General features: G+C 49.7%; 3 protein-coding genes across 6 annotated transcripts in view; 1 reads left to right on the plus strand and 2 right to left on the minus strand.

The window, feature by feature from the left end:
* The window catches only part of DDB2 (damage specific DNA binding protein 2), a 50,943-nt gene extending 45,760 nt beyond the window's left edge, over positions 1–5,183 (minus strand). For both annotated transcript variants that reach the window (XM_030452638.1, XM_030452642.1), the window contains exon 1: positions 4,641–5,183. The gene's annotated coding sequence lies outside the window, so the exon portion shown is untranslated. The remainder of the gene's footprint in view (positions 1–4,640) is intronic.
* On the plus strand, positions 5,103–15,647 carry ARFGAP2 (ADP ribosylation factor GTPase activating protein 2). 2 transcript variants are annotated; one of them, XM_030452633.1, is made up of 17 exons: positions 5,111–5,271; positions 5,479–5,597; positions 6,946–7,018; positions 7,518–7,649; positions 7,748–7,828; positions 8,613–8,715; positions 9,359–9,415; positions 9,953–9,997; positions 11,049–11,101; positions 11,500–11,636; positions 12,206–12,337; positions 12,804–12,932; positions 13,012–13,140; positions 13,485–13,611; positions 13,731–13,821; positions 13,928–14,046; positions 14,825–15,647. In XM_030452633.1, exons 1-17 carry the CDS (start codon positions 5,200–5,202, stop codon positions 14,843–14,845), a joined length of 1,620 nt encoding a protein of 539 aa, XP_030308493.1. In that variant the 5' UTR covers positions 5,111–5,199; the 3' UTR covers positions 14,846–15,647. The 2 variants fall into 2 exon arrangements, with proteins under 2 accessions (XP_030308494.1, XP_030308493.1); XM_030452634.1 differs by lacking the exon at positions 9,953–9,997 and having other exon boundaries at positions 5,103–5,271.
* A 501-nt stretch (positions 15,648–16,148) lies between these two features.
* C5AH11orf49 (chromosome 5A C11orf49 homolog) overlaps positions 16,149–20,602 on the minus strand; it is a 78,736-nt gene continuing 74,282 nt past the window's right edge. Inside the window, exons 8-9 of one of the 2 annotated variants that reach the window (XM_008498267.2) lie at positions 17,938–18,001; positions 16,149–17,532 (exon numbers count right to left, since the gene is read on the minus strand). In XM_008498267.2, the coding sequence (XP_008496489.1) occupies positions 17,361–17,532; positions 17,938–18,001 (236 nt within the window). In that variant the 3' untranslated portion in view covers positions 16,149–17,360. Of the gene's footprint in view, positions 17,533–17,933; positions 18,002–20,602 lie in introns of both variants that reach the window. The other variant, XM_030452659.1, reaches the window with a different exon arrangement.

A 20,602-nucleotide genomic window follows, 5' to 3' on the forward strand; every position in this document is an offset into this window, starting at 1 on the left:
GATGTTACCAGACAGTTGAAAAGAAATCATAATACTGGAAGCAGAGTTACAAAACAAAAGCCTGAAGACAGACATCTGTGCACACATACTGAACAACAAGGTTCTCAGGAGCACTGGGGAGCAGAAGATCCCTTCCATCAAACACCAGCAGCTTTGCCTGGCAGCACAGCAACACCAGGGAGTACAACTCAAAGGGACAGTCTGCTCTTCTCCCTGTCAGACCTTCCCACCCCCTCCTGGCCATTCAGCAATGGCATCAGCAGATCTGCTGAGCAATATGCAGAGAAAATCAGCATTTCAGCAGGGCTGAGGACACAACTCAGCCTGTGGCCACCAACTTGCCAGAGTGGCTACAAGGGACAACATGTGTAGCAGAATCAGCCTTTGGGATGCAACACAACCTCAAAGTCAATCAAGCCAGCCACGACCCTGCTCCTCAGTGACCTCTTGAGTTACCCATCCGTTGTGTTCCTTAATTTGTGTGTTTCTTTTACCTTTGCTGGCTTTCCTCCAAACCACATTTGTGGTAAAATTGTGTAACTTGTAAACCTGAACAAAAGAGTGCATTAGCTCCTCATCTGAGATCTGGCTGAAAGTCCCTGTGTGAGGTGACTGCCTGCCTGGGTGCTACACTTCTTCCTCAGCAGACAGCAGCTCATTCCACTCAAGCTGGCACACTGGCAGACTGGTCACCCACAGCTGTTCCCCCTGCAACATACACACCCAGGGGAACACGGGGCAGTTTGACCTCACCCAGGCAAAGGAAAAGCTTTCCTTATGATCCCTGAAGCCACAAGAAACTGAAAGCATCTTCTTATGCACTCAGGGAAGGGACATACCTGCTGAGAACCTTGCTCCAGAGAGACTGAGAAAGCTTTAGATCACGTTCTCCTCTCCTCCATCTGTAGCTATGTTTCTTCTTTCCACTACTGGAAATAGCCAGGCTGCCCTGAAATATCGAGCAGAGCTCCCTCCCAGGGTTCCTGACTATGCCCAAGGGAAACTCTGCAGATTAGTCAGTGTCTGTAAACTGCTTGGTAAGGAAAAACCAACCAAACCAAACCCACCCTGCTGCTAGGAACTGCTGTTTTCCCCAGGGCATCATTGCAGATTCTTGGTACCTCACCACTCACACTGGGATCCATAGGAAACTCTCCCAGATATTTTTTGGGTGGTTTATTGAATTTGCTGCCCTCCTCTAATCTTCTCACTATGCAAAAGCAGAGGTCTGAGCAGGAGAGCAGGACTCAGCCACCTCACCCCTGTCCTGCACAGTCCTTTCATATTTTTTGCTGGGTAGAGGGAAGAGAGCGAGGCTGCTGCTCCCCTCTGTCCTCCTTGCTTCTGGCCAGGCTACCAGAGAAGCAATTTCTTTTCCCCTGGGCTCAGACCTGCAACTGCTGGGCAAGATTGATCCCCAGCAGAGCACTTGACTCCTGCTCTCTTTCACAGTAACCTCATGACCTCAGACAACAAGACTTCTGTACTCAAAAAGTGTCCTCAAGGGGATGATAGAATCCAGGAACAAGCCTGGTCATCATCCTTTTCTTTCCTTTGCTCTCTTGGATGATGCTGGGGACTATTTTTTTACTGACAGAGGTAGGGAACAGTGAGGTGATTTCTGACTAGGAGGCTCCACCAAGCTCAGGGTTTTGTGTCAGCAGTCAGGAGGAATGAGGCAGATGTCAGATGTGATGCAGATGGACAGGGAAGCTGAAGACCAAAGAGCAGGCTCCCAGTTTGTTGCTCAGAAATCCAGCACCAAAGGACATGAGGAGCAAAAGAAACAGACACAGGAAATGGCAAGAACTGTGTAGTGACAGCACACACTCACAGGGAACAGTCAGCAGCAGGAGGTCTTTCCTGTACTTGCAAAGGCAACAAAAAGAAGCTGACTGTTTCTCAGACCAGCAGCATGCCCTTCCTGCTGCTTTTATGTAAAACTGATGGACAGGGTCAGCAGCCTTGCCAGGACTTGGAGCAACCAGCATGGGCTGGAAGGCCTGCAAGGGACCCAGCTGAGGTACAGAAGCTCGAGTAACCCTGAGTAGGAAGCTTTGCTCAGGCACATCACAGTGAGCAACAACTGCTCCTTTCACAGGGGAGAGGAGCCTGCACTGTCATCTCCTCATGGCTTCCAGCACACACAGGCAAAGTGTGACACTGACCTACTGGCCTCTGGAGTTGCCTTGGCTCCTCCTCAGCACACGCTGTTTCTCTCTCAGAAGCCCCAGGAAGGGTTATAGCAGCACGAAGGGACTGTCCCTCCCAACACCTGCACACCTCTGTCACACAGCCAAACACACAGCTGCTGAGAACAGAACCAGCAGAGGAGGGGACCAGCACTGCATGACAGGAACAGCGTGGCCAACAGGTCCAGGGAAGGGATTCTGCCCCTGTGCTCAGCCCTGGTGAGGCCACAGCTTGAATCCTGTGTTCAGTTCTGGGCCCCTCAGTTCAGGAAGGAGATTGAGGTGCTGGAGCGGGTCCAAAGGAGGGCAACCAGGCTGGTGAAGGGACTTAAGCACATATCCTATGAAGAGAGGCTGAGGGAGCTGGGGGTGTTCAGCCTGGAGAAGAGGAGGCTCAGGGGAGACCTCATCACTCTCTACAACTCCCTGAAAGGAGTTTGGAGCCAGGAGGGGGTTGGGCTCTTTTCCCAGGCAACTCTCAGCAAGACAAGAGGGCACGGTCTCAAGTTGTGCCAGGGGAGGTTTAGGTTGGACATTAGAAAGAATTTCTTTATGGAGAGGGTGATCAGACATTGGAATGGGCTGCCCAGGGAAGTAGTGGATTCTCCGTGTCTGGAGATACTTAAAAAGAGACTGGATGTGGCACTCAGAGCCATGGGCTGGGAACCACGGGGAGAGTGGATCAAGGGTTGGGCTTGATGATCTCTGAGGTCCCTTCCAACCCAGATGATTCTGTGATTCTGTGACAGACAGTGAGTGACAAGTCAGGAACAACCACCTCAGGCTGAAACTGCTTGAGCCAATGCACATCATCAAAATTTCCTCCTCTACACAACAGATGCAGCTCACACAGCCTTCACTCTGCCACGCCACACCTTCCTTCTCCTGTCCTGTCTTCAGCTGCCAGCCCCCTGAGGTTCTAATAGCCCTTAACTATCCTGAGCAGCCTCACCTGGGGCCCTTACCCACACCCCTGTTTGTGGAGGTGGGGCTGTTCTCATTTACACTCAGCCCAGAGCTGCCCCAGAACCATGGAACTGTTTGAATAAGAGGGGACCCTAAAACTCACCCGGTTTCAAGCCCCTTCCCATGGGCAGGGACACCTCCCACCAGCCCAGGTTGCTCCAAGCCCCATCCAACCTGACCTGAGACACTGCCAGGGATGGGGCAGCCACAGCTTCCCTGGGAAACCTGGCACAGGGGCTCACTGATCTTTAAGTTGGAGGAGCAGTTGTCTTTGTGTGCCTTCTTGACCCTGTAAGCTGACCTCAGACTTGCCTTGGCACATGCCTGGCAATCACTGGGCCTGATCCTGACCTCTGGATTGACATCCCAGCCTGACTGCAGACTAACTCATGGACATGAACTTGCCCAGCTATCTCAATTCTGGGTAAAACCTGGCTGCTACCCTGCATCTGCCCAGCTCTCCTTGCTCAGGTTCTGTGGGCACAGAGCAGGGATGAAGAGGGCCCAAGCCTGCTGGCCTTGTGAATGCCCACAGCTCTCCCTTGCTGCACCCTGACACCATCTCTCCTGCTGTGACTGCCAGGACAGCTGCACCCTCACTGGGATCAGGGAGCTCAATTGCCTTAAAAATAGCTGTGGGGAAAGAGCTGTTGGTTCTTTTTCCCTGAAATGATTTCCCAGTCCTGTTTGTCTCATCCAGATATGGGCACATAACAATAAAGGGAGCAGCAGACACCAGGGGCTACTGCAAATAAGGCCAGTGTCAAGGATGAGCCCTGGCAGGCTGCATCAGGCTTTGCTACACAGTTCAGAAACTCATCTGGGAGTAGCTCACATCAGATGGGACAGCCAGGAGCCTCTCATCTTACTGTGGGGCAATGTGCCTTCCAGATCAGGTCTCACTCTCACTTAAGGCTTTGCTGATTCCCAGAACACACGAGTTCATACCCCTGCTAAACCTGTAGGGTTTTTTTTGCCTAGGAACTGAGTTGCTCCTGACTGTATCTGTATTGTCCCGACTCCATGGACCACAGGTCTTAGGTTTCCATTGCAATGAAATCTACAGCCTACCTTCCATACCTGTGGGAAACGTAGAAATGAGTGAAAGCTTTTAAATTTAAACTGAAAGTTGTTTAGTCTAGATACTAATACATTTAGTATTCTCTTAGTGCCAAGCTGCTGCTGCAGAGCAATCTCCTTTTGGAGGCAAGGAAAGGAAAGGTAAGGAAATCCCAATCCATCCCATCTCGGTAACACCATGCTGCTGATCAGCTTTTGTTGTTCTTGCCCTTCTGAACCTCTCATTGCACAGCACACACTTTTTTTTTCCTTAGGGTAAACCATGAAACGATCTAAATGCCACTGAGCATCAAAGCATAACCACCTCTTTTCCCTCTTTTTTATGGCATTAGTGACTTTCCAGTCCATTCCCTCCTGCTTTTTGGCACCTACTACAGCACTTTACAGTAACCATCTCCCTACCTTGACTGCTGCCTCACGCTGCACTGGTTCCTCACAGTGCCGCTTCAGAAGTCTCTAGCTGACTAAATAATGTCCAAGTCTTCTCCCTTCTGTACCGGGCCGGGCGTTCTGAGCCCCAAAATGCTGCGGTTCTGAGCTCCCATCCGCGGTGTTCACTCCTCACGCAGCAGCCGCTCCAACCCGGCTACTCCCAGGGATTCTCTCAACCCCGGGACCGCACCTCATGGCTCCGAGAGCACCGGCAGCGGCCGGAGCCGAGCGAGGTGCGGGTTCGGATGGGTCCCTGTGCGGGTTCAGACCCAGCGGTGTGCGGGGAGGGGGGAGCGTGGGGGCTGCAGCGAGAAGCCCCTCCCTGGCAGCCCGGGGACGGAGGGGACAGCCCGCCCTGCTCCGGGGATCCTTCTGAGAGGGATGGGCCCTGCGGTCCCGGCGCAGGGGAAGGGAGGGGCTGAGCCCAGCGCGGAGGCGGCCGCGGCGGCCTCCGTACTGCAACCCGGTTCCTGCGCGTTTGGGCCCGGCCGGTACCCGTCAGCGCGGTGGCGCCTGGGAAGGAGAGATCATGGCGGCAGAGCCGAGCAAGACGGAGATTCAGACGCTCTTCAAGCGGCTTCGGGCGGCGCCGACGAACAAGGTAAGGGGGAGGCGCTGGGCGGCCTCCCGCCCTTCCACCGGGGGCTGCTTCCCCGCGGCCGCTGCCTGGAGCCGAAGCGCGGCTTGCGCCGGCCGCGTAGGGCGGTCCTGGGGTGCGGGGAGGGCCCGGGGAGAGCGTCCAGGCCACGGGGGACGGAGAGGCCCGAGAGTGGTTGAGTTTTCATCCCGTGCCCTCCCCTGGCTTTAGTCGTGCTTCGACTGCGGCGCCAAGAACCCGAGCTGGGCCAGCATCACCTACGGGGTCTTCCTCTGCATCGACTGCTCCGGAGTCCACAGGTCCCTGGGCGTGCACCTCAGCTTCGTCAGGTGCGTGGGGCCCCGGGGGTGCGGGAGGCAGGGAGAGGGGGGGCTCCGGTCCCGTTGTACCCACCCCAGGCTGTGGGAGAGCGCTCAGGGGCTCGATCAGCCCTTTCTTTTTCGGTCAGAGAAGCAGCAGAGCAGAGCCGGCGCTGGGGTTTTGTGAGGCTGCTTTAGGTCGCTCAGCTTTTCCAAGATGGAGATTTCAGAGCGCCTCAGGGAACGGCTGGGACGGTGCTTGGGGGGAGAGAGACGTCAGCGCAAGAAACGCGGTCCCAGTTGTGGGAGCTGCGAGGAGAGTTGTGGTGTGTGTGAGTCTTGCCGGTAAAGCAGCACGGGAGGCTTTGTTGAGTAAAGGAGGAGGCCCTGCTGAGCAAGGCAAAAATAGGAATATTATTTTCAAACTGTAACATGTTGGCATGTATTGTGATGTTTGATTTGTATTCCTGTTGAGAATACCACGCTTTCTGAGCAGTACCTTCAAGGTTTTGGGGCTATTTTGTTGCACAGCGAAAAAAGAAGCTATTGCTTTATCTCTGGAGAGAAACCGGCTGCTTATCAGGGTATCTTGTTTACCAAGATTCTTCCTGAGCAGATGCTTTAATAGAATCATATAATTGGCTGGGTTGGAAGGGACCTCAGAGATCATCAAGTCCAACCCTTGATCCACTCCCCCCGTGGTTCCCAGCCCATGGCACTGAGTGCCACATCCAGTCTCCTTTGAAATATCTCCAGACACGGAGAATCCACTACTTCCCTGGGCAGCCCATTCCAATGTCTGATCACCCTCTCATAAAGAAATTCTTTCTAATATCCAACCTAAACCTCCCCTGGCACAACTTAAGACTATATTTAGTCTTCCCTGTATTGTGGGGCAAACCGAGTTGGCTTTTCAGGCTATTAATCTTATTTTAGGTACTCACAAAAGTTACTATGTTAAGTAACAGCGCTGTGACCTTTGCTACGTGGTGGTTACGTCAGTGGTAGGAGACATGCACTGTCACCCAGCTTCATTTGGGTGTTTTCTCAGTTGCTCTGTCATGTGTTCTGACCCAATCAGTAGGACAGGCTGAGTAGGAAGCTCCCACGTTGTGGTGAGATCAGATGTACACTCAGAGTTGTTGCCTGTACTTTCCTAGCTCAGGCTCTGCTCTCTTCAGCAAGACAAGTGAGAGGTTCACTGAGCCTGGACACGATTGCTTGGTCTGAAGCTGAAACTGTTTTTTGGTTTGTTTGGGTTTTTTCCTCACTTTAAAAGTTTTAACTTCTTATGGGAGCAAACCATTATACCTCAAAGCTTGCTTTTGTGTTTGGCACGCCTGCACATTACTTACAGAAATATATTTTTCTCACACAGGTCCACAGAGTTGGATTCTAACTGGAACTGGTTCCAGCTGAGGTGTATGCAAGTGGGCAGCAATGCCAACGCGGTGAGGGCCTCTGTAGGCATTTTGCCTGCCTTTTCCCTCTTGCTGATGCACACCTTCTGTCCCTTGGCCCTTCCCTCTGTGTGGCTTTCTCAGAACCAGCTTCTCCAACTTATTTTGGGGTTGTTTCCTCAGGGGAGGTGTTTATCAGGGGTGCTTGGGAGTGAGTCTGTGGCCTTTGAACGCGTTGCTTCCTGACGCGTGGATTTATTCTTTCCTAATTTAAAGGAGAGGCACAGTCCTCTTAAAGGAGAGGACTTGGTAATGCTGATCAGTTACAAAGCTCATGTTTGGTGTTGTAACTCGGCAGCATCCTCCCCTGCTGGGCAGGGATTTCTGGGCAGAGGTTTTCTGAACTCTCTGGGGCCTGGAACAATGAACGAGTGGTTGGCTCATGCGGTGCAGTCAGTGTTACCTTGCTGCCATTTCTGTTGAGCTTGTGTCTGATGCTTGCTTGAGGATGACCTGGCAGGCAGTAGACTGAAAGTTCATCTCTTTCCAGACTGCTTTCTTCCGCCAGCACGGCTGCACCACCACAGATGCCAATGCCAAGTACAACAGCCGAGCTGCCCAGATGTACAGGGAGAAGATCCGGCAACTGGCGAGCGCTGCCATGGCCAAGTATGGCACTGATGTGAGTCTGAGCAGCTCTGCACGCTTGCACAGGTAGTGCTGGAGGCTGAGTCTTGTGGGATATCTTCTTTCTTTTCCCTTCTCTTCTCTTCTCTTCAGCTGCTTATAGATGGACTGAGTGGAGCCCCTGGGCACTCCCCTGACAAGAGCGATGCTGATTTCTTCATGGAGCACACACAGGTGAGAACACAGCCCTAACAGCTCTCAAATAGCCATCTGCTCAGCCAGGAGCAGTCCCTCTTCCTTTGAAGGGACTCTAAATTGCATATTTTGTTGAGTATTAGCATGGCAGAACTAAGATTCAGTCATCAGCCTGGGATGGGGCCAGAGAGTTAAACAATCCCTCATCGGGTCTGTGATATCCATATCCAGATATCCAGATGTGATGTGATACCCAGATCTTCTTTATCTTCAAGGAATACTCAGAGCTGACAGCTACTCCCTGGAAAACACTTTGTGTCCTGTGTGGCTACGTAGTCCCTTTGTAAATTTTAAGGAAGAACTATTTGAACTTCTGTTTTAGGCAGCTCTTCCATGTATAGACCCTGGTAAATTGGATTTGGGCACCTGTTTGCACAAGGCTACGTGGACTTTCTCAAGTGAATAGAGTAATATGGGAATTCTAGGGAAGCTCTTTGATGCTTTCTCACAGTTTCAAGCTCATCTCATTAACCTGGAGAGTCTTGCAGTAGCCAACTCTGATACTACCATTGAGTGATGCTGCTATTCCTCCTGGGCTTCAGTTCAGTTTAGCTTCTGGTTTTATTTCCTTGATTTTTGTCCATGTTGAGGGAATGTGGATTTGTCCATTTGTTATCTTCTCTTCAATGAAGGTGTAGTCTAGAGTTTGGAATGCATTTCCTTTGGTCTAAAACTGAATACAGATCACTAAACCTGAAATAAGTCAAGGATTGTTTGGTTCCTTCATCTCCTGCAACTCACTGGAATGAGTATCTCATTGTAGTCTTCCAGCACCTGGGATGTAGCAGATGCCAGCCAGAATCCTGCCCAGGCTTCCCCAGAGGTGGAAAAAGCAGCAAAGTCATCAGATGGCACTGAAGTGTCAAGTGAGTTCCCTGCTGAATAATTTTGCCAATAACCTGACTTCATTTCCCAGCTGTGGCACAGCTGGGAGGGCTGAGCTTTTCATTTGGTTCAGGCTGCAAGGAGTGGAAGCTCTGTGCACTCTACAGTGTTGATTTAAATTAGTGGAGACTTCTCAACACACTGCTGTTTGGGGTCAGGTCTCTGCTTTTCAAAAAATGCCCAGGAAACTGTGCTGGGGACTGGCTGCCCTGGTGCCCTGCTTCCAGGTTTAATGATTTGTTTGAAGAACCTTCTCTATCCCTTCAATTTGGTGAGTCTGGAAATGACATATAACTAAAAAGCAAAAAACTGTTTCTAAAGTGAATGACAAGGAAACCAAGAATCTGGGGGCACAGCTGTCATTTGAAACAGCTTTGCATGCACCCCTGCAGAGTTTGCTTTCTTTTAATGTATTAAGATCACTGCAGAGGAAGTAAATTGCTCTGTGGAGCAGTTATGTTCCCAAGTCATCATCCTTGGGAAACTGCATGTTTCAGACTGTCAGTTTGGGGTTTGGGGTGGGGACAGTGGAGGTAAAAGAGCTGTGGTGGAACTCTGAGCACACTGAGCAGAGTGGTTGATAATCTCTTTGCTGAATGTTCTCTTCTGGTTTTTTGCCCACAGGTTCCAGCCAGGGCCCCTCTATTGACTTGTTGAGCACATCTCCTAAAGCTCCTCTAGGTAAGACTCTGCTGTCTCTTGGATCACTCTTGCTCCTATACCTGCTGTTCAGTATCAGGCTCAGTGGGTCTGAAACTGATGAGCCAATTTGCAGAATTTCCAAAGGAGTTAATCTTCCTATGGAGAGAGTACTGAGGATCTCCCTGAACCCCAAAACCAAGCCACAGTTTACTTGACATTTCTTCCTCATTTGGATGATCAAGCATGTTTTCATCTTTTGAGCTTTGGATAGAGCTTGGCATTTCCCTGTCTAGAACTTGGCTGATAGAGGCCACATGACAGTGGTATTTGCTTCTTGATTTGTTTGGGGTTTTTTTTTCCCATGAGCTTTGGAGGCAAATGAGCTTTTAGCTTCCAGAGTAACAGGGGTTTGTTTGTATCTGATTTTTCCTTCCCATTACAGCCCTGGCTGCACACAGAGCAGCTGGCTGGAGCTTCTTCCCTTGTTGCTTCTAGCTGGCAGTGGGTTTGTCCTGGGTGGAAAGCCTGTGTCCTCAAATTTCTGTTCATTCCCTGTGTTTTATATCTCTTTCCCAGACATGTCCATGTATCTGTCAACACAAGGGCCTGTTCCTGCCAGAGGTAACTGGCTAACAGCTGGCTTGTGCTGGCTGCTTGTGACAGCTCTGCCTGCCCCTCCTGTCACTTTCTCTTCAACCCTAACTTGAGCTTACATGCACTGTATTGGGATCTAAATCAGCTATTGCTTCTCTGGAATGGGATCTGACTGTAATTTCTATATAAATCTATCCTGATAGTAATAAAAATACCCCAAAAAACCCACCAAACAAACCCCCCAAGCAACCCCCAAATCAGACATTAGGAACAGAAAGCTGAAAACAGTTTTGGATAGTGTGAGCATTAACATCCCTATTTCAAAAACTTAAAGTAGGACTTGAAAAGATACAGGAAATGCTGTCAAGTATGGGTTGATAAAAATCACGTGGGGGTAGAAAGTAGGGAGACACTTCTGTGGAAGAAAAGCCCAGCAAGGGTGATAAAAAGATTTAGGAGCTAAATGTTGGGAGCTGAGAAAATGTTCCCCTCTGTTTGCTTTGTTTTTACACTTTTTTCCAAGCATTTGCTGCTTGTCTGGAACTTGTGTGGTTTTTCAGGTGTGGCATGCTTCATGCCCTCAGAGTGACAGGTTCCTGGTGCAAGGTGTTGAGGAACCCATTGCTTTTACAGCTTGTTCCACTTTAGGTCTGTTCATTTAAACTTAACTTTAGGGTTCTTGCCTCTTCGTGAGGCATTGGTGAGGCACTGCCCTTCATATAGCCCAGAAGCTGCATTTTCTTGGATTTATGTGTGGAATAAATAGTCTTTTCCTAGCTACCCTGATCCTTACTGGATAGGCTCCCCAGCTGCACAACATTTGGAGGAACTGTTCAATGGTATAATTCACTCACAAGTTTCTTCAGCAATGGACATGCCACCAGCCTGTGATTGTGGAGCTTCTAAGTGCATCTCTTCTGGCTGGGTGAAGTTACCCAAGCTTCTGATGTGAAGCTGCATGGTGTGCCTGGACTCTGTGGCAGCTGGACTGTGGTGAATGTTTGTGTGGGTTGCTGACTAATTTTGGCTTCTTAAATTAATGCTCTTCTGCTTATTTGCTGCTTCCCTCCTCTTGCAGAAATTAAGTCTTCCCTCATTGGAAAGAAGAAGCCAGGAGCTGCTAAGAAAGGGGTATGTCTGAGCTCTTGTTTTATGGAGAAGAGGCTGAGTGTATCTTGCTGCCTTTTCCCTGGCCCTCAGCAAAGCTGCATACTGAGAGATCTATCTGGGGAAGGGAGAGCTTTGTTTTTGCCACTGCTTATTTTGAAAGATAACTTGTATGTTAACAGACAAAACCAATTAAGCTTTGGAGCATTAGTCCTTGTGTATCTGGCTGATCTCTTAGCACTGGTGGGTTAACTCTTGGGTGTTCTTCCATACTCAGTTGCAAGCTCTATTTGGGTGTCTGGGTTATGACTACAAGTAGAGACAAAAGACTCCATCATTTGCAGTAAGGAGCAGAATTCTGGTTTTCATCTACGGTGAAGAAAATGCAATTTTTGTTTGTTTGTTTGTTTTGCTTTTCAAAGTTGGGTGCAAAAAAAGGTCTTGGAGCCCAGAAAGTGAGCAGCCAGAGCTTCAGTGAGATTGAGCGTCAGGCCCAGGTGGCAGAGCAGCTGAGGGAGCAGCAGGCAGTGGAGTCCAGAAAACAAGCTGAGGAGTCTATGTAAGTGCCCTGTTTGGGCTGGGTACCTTGCTTACACCAGGCAGAAGTAATAAAGGGTTAATGCTGTTCACCCCAGGACCACCTGATGCAAGTATAGGATATGCTGCATGATAGGATTAGCAGTAGCTATATGCCATTATGGTCCTTACAGCAGGGAAGAAGTTATACTGCCATGCTTTATTCAAATTAGGATCTCTGAAGAGTTTAAGGAGCAGCTGTGGAGGTATTTTGATTTTCTGTTCACCTTTGGACACGACTGAAATAGGCAAAGGCTGAGCTGGAGGAAGGCAGGGATGTATTTTGTGGTGTGGGTGCAGGGTGGAGGTGGGAGAGTGGGGGTAGGGCAGTGCTTACAGTAAGGAAATCATGGTCAGACAAAAAAAAAAAAGTTGAATTGCAGTGGAGGTGAGATGGGAGGACAAGCAGTAGGATCTCTGCAAGGCTTTTTGGTAGAGCTGTTGTGGAAATGGGTGTTCTGAGGGGTTGGTTACTCTTCCCTCTTGCCTCTTCACAGCACAGGCAGGGGGGAAGGGTAATGAACTGGTACCCACCGTAGGTGTTTCCTTTAGAGTCACCTCGATGAGATTGGCTTATCAGGAACTGCAGCTGGATCGGAAGAAGGAAGAGAAGAAGCTTCAGAACCTTGAAGGGAAGAAACGTGAACAAGCAGAGAGGCTGGGCATGGGCTTGGTGACCAGAAGGTACTGGGCTGTGGATGGCATAGGACAGATAGGTGCCTTCAAAGCACCCTGCTTTGGAAAAGCTTCCTGAAGGCAGTAGCTTGCTGCTCTTATAGTAGATAAGGATCTGATTTAACGTGCTCATATGCTAGACTGTGTCTAAAAATACTTCAGACCTCAGGAGCAGGCACTCTATTCAGAAGTTCTGGTTCTCTCCAGAGATACTTGTGGCCTATCAGTGTCTATCCCTAGAGCCCTGATGCTTAATAGGTGTCACCCTGCAGAATGCTCCTCCTGCTCAAAGCTTCTGGTGGAGACAGGATAAGGTAGATAGGAGGTGGAGAGGGTGGCATCCTGCAGCTCTCCCTCAAGAGTTGTTGATGCCTGCCCTGCCCATGAAGGCAAGATTGATTGTAGGGGCAGTTTGCTTGTAGGGGCTGGGTGTTGTCAGAACCATCAGCCCTGACCACCTCTTTGTTGTGCACAGTTCTGTCTCACACTCAGTGATGTCTGAGATGCAAGTAATTGAGCAGGAGACACCACTGGCTGTAAAATCTTCCCGCTCCCAACTGGACTTGTTTGAAGATGCTGGAGGCTTCACATCTGGACCGCCCAAGTAAGACTTCGTGTCAGTGTAGTCTTCAGCTTGTTTCTGAATTTACTGTCTGGCCTAATTGTCTGGTTTTGGCACCTAGGTACAAATATAGTCCCTTCTCATTTGAAGATGGATTTGGCTCACGGTGGGAAACGGACTCATCGTGGGGTATGGACAAAGAGGAGGAACCTGAGGTGACAATATCCAGTATTCGGCCCGTTTCAGAGAGGTAAAGTGTCTGCCACAGCTACTGTACCTTCCCTGTGTGTGACACAAAGGATCTGGGGGCAGAGATGCTGCTGCATTGGGACAGGAGCTTTGTGCTGCAGAAGGCAGCTTGCATGGACAAGCCCCAAAAAAAGATCCTTCTGTGAAAGAGGCTTTGGCACTTTGCCTGCTGTGTCCTTAAGATTGATGAAGCCTTTAAGGCCATCCAAATGGGGAGAGGAGAACCCTGATGGTAGCCAGCACTTGAAGATTTGTTCTTTCCTTTGATCATATAAGATCTGAGAGAGAAGTCTGTTTCTTTACTGTTCATCTTAAGGTGAGATGTCTCCTCTCTTGTTTCCTCAGACCCACAAGCAGACGGGAGACAGAGAGCAGGACATCTGTAGTGGAATCCAACGAAGCTCGTCAGAAGTTTGCAGGGGCTAAAGCCATCTCCTCAGATATGTTCTTTGGGCGTGAGGCAGATGCTGAGGTAGGTGCATTCTTGCAGTGCTTGAGCTGGTACAGCTTAAGGCTTCATCTCCTTCTGTTTGCTCAGGTCCTGATTTGTTCCCTCCCTTCATAAACGTTGTGAATTGTTTCCTGCTGCAGTATGAAGCCAGATCCCGACTGCAGCAGCTCTCAGGCAGCAGTGCCATCAGCTCTGCAGACCTGTTTGGAGAGGCTGAGAACACACACTCAGGTTAGTGCTCAGTGGGAGTGACTTTGGAAGGACCTTCCCTGGAGGAGGGGTGAAGGTACTCTCTGGAGCTGGGGTACTTGGGCCTAACTCCTGCTGGTTCTCACAGGTGGTGTCTCGATTGGAAACGTCCTTCCTGCAGCTGACATTGCACAGTTCAAGCAAGGGGTGAAATCAGTTGCTGGCAAGATGGCTGTCCTAGCCAATGGAGTGATGAACTCCCTCCAGGTGAGATGACACTGTGGAAACTGCAGACCAGTCATGCTCCGTGACTTTCCCCATATCCTGGCTTCTGCTGGAAATTATCGTTGTCCTTTCAAACTACATGGGAAGTCCCAGGTAGAGACCTGGCTTCTGTAGCTGGTGACTTCACTACAATAGCTGAGCAGTTCCAAGTGGCCATTGAACTTTACTTAAAATCACAGAATTGTAGAATGGTTTGGGTTGGAAGGGACCTTAGAGCTCCCCCAGTGCCAACCCCTGCATGGGCAGGGACACCTCCCACCAGCCCAGGTTGCTCCAAGCCCCATCCAACCTGACCTGAGACACTGCCAGGGATGGGGCAGCCACAGCTTCCCTGGGAAACCTGGCACGGGCTCACCATCTCTGTAGTGAAGCATTTCTTCCTAGTACCCAATTTAAGCCTACCCTCTTTCAGTGTCATAATCACTTACTGAAGAAACACAGTGAGATGTGTTTGCATTCTTATAAAAGGAAGAAAATCTGGTGTGTTTGCTTAAGTGCACATGCAAAAGCAATGCATCCAGACAGGTTTTCACATACACTTGGCCAACCTCCAGCAGGACACCTCACCCTATATGCCTTTTCCCACAAATCCCAGACAGAAATTTAAAAGTTTTTGGCCATTTTACTTCCTGCCTTTGCATGGTGTCCTGTCTAGATAACCTCACTGTATTCCATTCCCGAACATGTGAAGACTTCTTATCTGTGTCTGGAGTTTGTATCACGTGTTGTAGCTTGGTGTCTTCATGTGTTTCCTCCCCAGGATCGTTATGGCTCATATTGATGACCCAGGGACTGCAACCCAAAGGGAAGCCAGCAAGAAGCACTGATGCCACCTTTGCCTGGAGCAAACTCTGCAGGACTGTCTTAGGCTGGGGTGGTGGGGAGGGGAGAAGATAAACAGGACATGGCTGTGCCCCGGATGCTGTCTAAATATCTCTGGATTCCACTCTATTAAAAATTCAGTGTGCCCTCATATCCACTGCTGTCTGCCAGCCAGTGGAGTCAGGCCTTCTTACAGGATTAATCTTACTGCTATCACAGATATGACAGGATGCCTGGGCTGCCCTTATCTGTGTTCCTGCCCTTCTTGGCCCATACCTTAGCTCATCAAGTGATGGTTGAAAGGGGAATACTGTTTTTCTGTACATCATGTTACCCTGATTCCCATGGACATGGCTGATTTTTTTTTTCTGTTGTTCTGCTCAGTACTCCCAGTCCATGGTACTGTGGAGTGCTCTTTGTTTGCAGGGTTTGACTTTTACCATGGGATAATCCTTTTTACTGTCTTGTAAAACAGCATATATTGATGCAGGAGAAAAAAAATCAATCAAAAATTATTTTTTTAGCTTCTAATTACATCATCAGCAAAAAAGGCCTGGGTAAGGATCTACAACAGTAAAGCTATTTACTGGATCCCTGGTTCTTTTGTTGCCCAGCTTCAGACCGAGGGTAAAGTCCTGAACTTCTGACTTTACCATGAGGTGAACTTTGAAGTGCAGCTGTGTGTGAGGACTGTCACTGTATGAGGGCTCTGCAACTTGGCTCTCTGATTCTGGTTTTAACAAGAGCATGTTTTCATCTGCCTTGGAGTGTGACATTTTGGGCTGGGGAGTAAGAAAGGAAGGAGGGAGGTGGGGGGAAACACGGTGGTTCTACTCGCAAGAAAGGAGGTTGGGGCTCTTGTTGGGCCGGTCCTCAGCACCCTCCTGGGGCTGTCTCCCTCGGGCTGCTCTCAGGATCGCTCCTCTCCAGCGGGAGGGGAGGAAGGGTTACTCCATCGCCGATATTTCGCCATCCCGGAGGGCAGGAGGAGGGGGTAGAGCTCCGTGCCCGGCGGCTCCGAGGAGCGGCAGCGGGGAGTGGGGGGCAGGGAGCCGGGGCTCCCTCAGAGGGGTCTTCGCGGGGTCTGCGGGGGTGCCCGAGTGGTGAGGGGGTCGGCTCCGACCGGTACCGTGGGCCAGGGCCCAGAGGAGGGGCTGGGGCAGCCTAGGAGACCCCAGAGGCAGCAGCGTGTTTATGGCCGGGACTATCGTGCTTATCACCGGGCTATTGCAGTCACTCGGAGGGCAGAGAAAGCGCAGTCAGCGAGTGCGTTTATGAATAAAATAACTGAGAAATAAATAAATAAATAAATAACCAACCCGCTCCACCACCTCCACAGGTGGGGCTGCGGCACGGATTCGGCAGCAGTTTGGGGATTAACTCTTAAAGCAGCCCCGGTGTGTGTTGAATCCACCCAGGAGCTCCGGGTTAGCAGTTCCCGGCAGCACGCGCCGCAGAACTCCATGAACAGGAGGCTCCCAACAAACCCAGAAAAACGGGGAAAGTCCCCAGGCAGGAGGCAGCCCCTGGAGCTGAGGCACAGGGCCTGGGTTAGGGTTAGACACTGCATTCAGCCCAATGTGTCCAGTTGGGTACCACAAACCCCATCAGATGCTTTCAGTAGCGGTAAGGGCAACACCACGGTGCTACCAAGAATGCCAATTATTTACAGAAAGAAAAAGAAGGAACTTCATTGTCCCCTGGTGCTTCTGCCCACCCAACCCCTATGGATGCTCTGCAGGCTTGCAAGCCAGGTCACCTGTGACCAAGGATTTTAAAGACTCTCATCCAACACCTCTAAAGTTTGCTTTTCCACAAATGTGGAAAATTCCACTCAATGTGGAGAGGCCTAACCTTAACCTCAGCACAGCAGAGGAACCAGAGGGCACCATCCAGTACTCACTGCAACTCAGCTCTTTGCTGTATTTGTTTTGGCAAGTCTTGGACACACAGAAGAGGAAGCAGAGCCAGGTGGCATGGCACCACCAGAGCCTTCCTTTCCTGGGAATTTCTCTACCTTGGATCATATGCCAGGGCAGCTTTACTGGGAATAATTACAATGGAGCACAAGTGCAGAGCTGCTGCTGGTGAACTCTAAGCCAAGGCTGAACGCTGCTACTGAACAAACCCCCGGTAAGCAGCCTGCACCAGCACTCCCAGTGCTCCAGCACCTTCTGAACTGCGAGTTCCAAGAGGAGGCAGAGTGTCTGCTGGTTTGTCCTGGCTGCCAGCAGAGGGTAGCATAACCGCGGCTGGAAAAAGCTTCTGCAGAGCAGCTCTTCTTGGGAGAATTTGGAAAAAAACAAGAGTTCTTCCTGGGAAGAGAGAGATGGGTGGGCTTGGTAGTGGAGACTGGCAGAGACACACTCACAGACACACGGGTGACGTGGGCAGACCCCACTGTCAGATGCTCTGGGGAGGAGGTGCTGTTCCTCCAGGGGGTTCCTTTTTTCCAAAAAAACTTCTCACAACCTTCAGTTTTCAGAGGAATCTGTCTCTTCATTGGAGCCTTCACTCTCAGCATCCATTTTTCGTCTTTGGTGGAGAGGTTTCCAGGGAGAGTTAATCCTGGGTGAGTTTCGGGCAGGGGTGTCCCCACTGGAGCTGGTGGGACCGGAGAGAGAAAGCCCTGAAACTTGGGCTACCCTGAAAGAGAACAGGGATGGAAAGATGTCCATGGCACAGAGGGGGAACACCCACTTCCAGTACTCACTCTGTGAATCTTCCTTCCCATTTAAGCAGTTCTTTCTTCTGCACTGAACCTGTGTCCTACAACAACTATTTTTCACCATACAAAAAACTGTTCCCTGTTCATTAGAGACTGTTGCTTCCTCTAGATTCTTCTTTAAGTCACACTTTGCCTTTTCTAAGGATTTTGTTAGTTACACCAAGGCACCCTAAAGAGAGACACCCTCTCTCAGGCTGCTCTGTTGGCTCTTCCAGTGTTTCATAGTACAGCAAAGGAATAGGGACAGTACTTTACTAAAGCCTTCCTTAGCATGCTACCTTTAATCTATTGCTTTACCTACTACATCAGGCAACTCCACTTACAATTTCTCAAGTTCCTGATCCATGGCAGGGTCCAGAAACAAGTCTCCTTTATCTGGCAAAGCCCCTGAGGGAAAAAATAAAAAAGGCAAGAGAAAGCAGAGAAGCAGAGTTAGACTATTCAGTCTTAAGAAAAGTGCTCAAGCTATAGCAGCATCCAAAAATCTGTCCTGCAAGGCAGAGCAGGCTCTTCCTTATGTCTGTTAGAGAAACAGACACTGGAAGTTGAGGGTCATGGACAGATAATGACAGTTCATATTCTTTGTCCTTCACACATGCCCAAACTAAATGAGAGGCACTTTCAGTACTCTCACCTCCCAAAGAACTTGAAGAACTCTAAGGATTGGCTGTTTCCATTCCCTGTGCAAAACCGATGAGTACAGATTGTCAGAGAGATGACAGTCTGTCACCTTCAGACCTCTGCTGATTGCTCAACACAGTCACAGGTCCCTGATCCTAACAGAGCCATAGATGTGTTGTTTTCTGGGCCACAGCCTGAAGCATGTGCTATAGATGCCAGGAGACAAGTCCTTGTGTGCCACCTGCATTCCTTGTGCTGCACTGAGCTTGGGGATCAAAATACTCCACAGGTGTAAGTCTATTGTTTTCCTAGGAATTCAGGAAAACCAGACTGACTCTGTTGCAGGAGTAAGTGATGATGAACAGTGCTCTATCATTGCTTGCTGGGCCAGTAATTTGGTACCACCTCAGAGCATAAGATCAGAATGCTCCTTTTCACCATTGGAACCCAATTCAGGATGGAGGACATGGGTGTAGTTCAGGACTAAAGCAGCCAGTTGATCATCCCTGACATTCTCTGAAAGGACACCAGCACCTCAGGAGGAGCCCAGAAAGGAAAATAGGGCTTTAGGGAAATACCTTCTTCCTAATTCTGTAACAAACTCCACTCCCAGGGGTCATGGGAGCACAGAGCCAGCACAGAGATGACAGGAATTGCTTATCAACAGCCTGGACAGTGCCACTGCACACCAGGAAAAATACACTTTGTAATGTGTACCAACAGTGCAGTGAGGAGTGCTCTTGCTTCTCAGGAGGCCTGAATGCTACTCTCAGTATCTTTGGGAAGGGGCTTTGTACTCCCTCGGAGGACGTAAGTGTGGTTTCTGGCCCTGGCACCTTGCAGTTGAAGGAGAGGCTGGAGAGTCCCCCGCCTCACACAGCCACTCTGCCAGCAGGGATCAAAAATGTAGCAGTGAGTGCCTAAAAGATTAGAACCAGATTAGACCAGAACTGAGTCCCCCACTTCTTCCAGTTCTGGTCTTCCCCTCCTGCAAATGAAGAGGAAAGCCTGGCACTGCCACAGAGTGCCAGGAGGGCTGGTGAAGTGTCTCCTGTTCCCTTCCATGGGCTCAATTAGAAGAGTATCAGCTGAAGCTTAACTTGTTTTCTGCATTTGCAGAATGCACAGCGAGGTCTCTAGGGCACAAGAATTACTTGGGGGAGTCAGTAAATAATGCTTAAAGGATTCATGAATCAACATTGACACTGGGGTTAGGCTGTGAATTGCAGCCTGCCTGACAAACTCATCAGTGCAGCCCCAGCCTGAACAAGCTGCTCTAATCCCTACCCCTGTTCCTCAAGGGGCTACCAGCTTTGTGAGACCAGAGAGAAGGCAGGCATCCTGACCAAAAGCTCTTTTGACTGGAACTGCCCTTCCTGAAGGGCTTTGGGGAGCTTGTGATCCCCTACAGACCAAAGACTATTGAAATCACCCTTCAAGAGAGATTAAAAGACACCAGGAAAAAAGAATCCTCTTTTTCCTGCCAAGATGCTAGCACCTGTCAGACTTGTGGCTGCTGCCCCTCCTCTGTGAGAGGCCTTGGCAGGAGGCTGGCAAAGGGCCAGGGAACAGGCCCACATTAATGGGAACCAAACCCCACACACTTTGTAGATGGCACAATGGAAGCTGTAGGCAGGATTTTATTTTTTTTCTCTGCTCATCTGTTTTCTTTGCACTTGACTAGAAGTAGATTTCGTAGGTCAAAGGAAAAATGAAAAAAATAAAGATTTTGCTTGCTGCAATCCAGGCATCACCTTCCTCAGTGAATACACCACTTCCTAAGCCTGTTTGCAGAGGGGATTGCAGGGCTGTATTCATGCACCTTTGATAGGCAATCTCCATGTTGCTGGGTAAGCAGCCCTGCCCCAGAGCAGCATCAGCAGCTTCAACGTTTTGCTGTAAGAAGGTGCTCAGCCAGGGAAGGGAACACTTCTACCTGACTGTGGCACACACCTGTGAAAAAGAGCAAAGCCTCAGGCAAGGTTTCACTGAGGTTTGTCTTTGTAACACAGGGATGGGCAGATACTCAAGAAATAAAGAGAGCAGATAACTACCCAAAGACAGAGAAAATCTCCCCTTACTGGCTGGGTGATTTGCAGAGTGGAGATGAGTGAAGGTAAGGATTTGGGACTCCATAGATTCAAGCATGTCTCCTGGATACAGTCTGGTCAAACACAAAAAGCCATATCTCTTCCCTTTTTGCAAGAGGAGGAAGAGCACAAGCAATGCATTTGGGGATAATACAGAACTGTGAGTCTGAATTATATATGTATGACAAACTGTCTCTCATCAGTGCAACACTGCTGCCTTGCTCTAGAACAACACTGACCAGCACAACATGGAAATGAGCAGTGAGGTGCTGCTTGG

This window comes from Calypte anna, chromosome 5A (genome assembly GCF_003957555.1).
Source record: "Calypte anna isolate BGI_N300 chromosome 5A, bCalAnn1_v1.p, whole genome shotgun sequence".
NCBI lineage: Eukaryota > Metazoa > Chordata > Aves > Apodiformes > Trochilidae > Calypte > Calypte anna.

What these genes read in the sequence shown, in the direction of transcription:
- ARFGAP2 (XM_030452633.1), top strand. Translation starts at nt 5,200, where the DNA reads ATGGCGGCAGAGCCGAGCAAGACGGAGATTCAGACGCTCTTCAAGCGG. An exon ending in CAGGAGCTGCTAAGAAAGGG is followed by an intron (nt 11,102 to 11,499) that starts GTATGTCTGAGC and finishes TGCTTTTCAAAG; the next exon opens with TTGGGTGCAAAAAAAGGTCT. An exon ending in AAACAAGCTGAGGAGTCTAT is followed by an intron (nt 11,637 to 12,205) that starts GTAAGTGCCCTG and finishes TGTTTCCTTTAG; the next exon opens with AGTCACCTCGATGAGATTGG.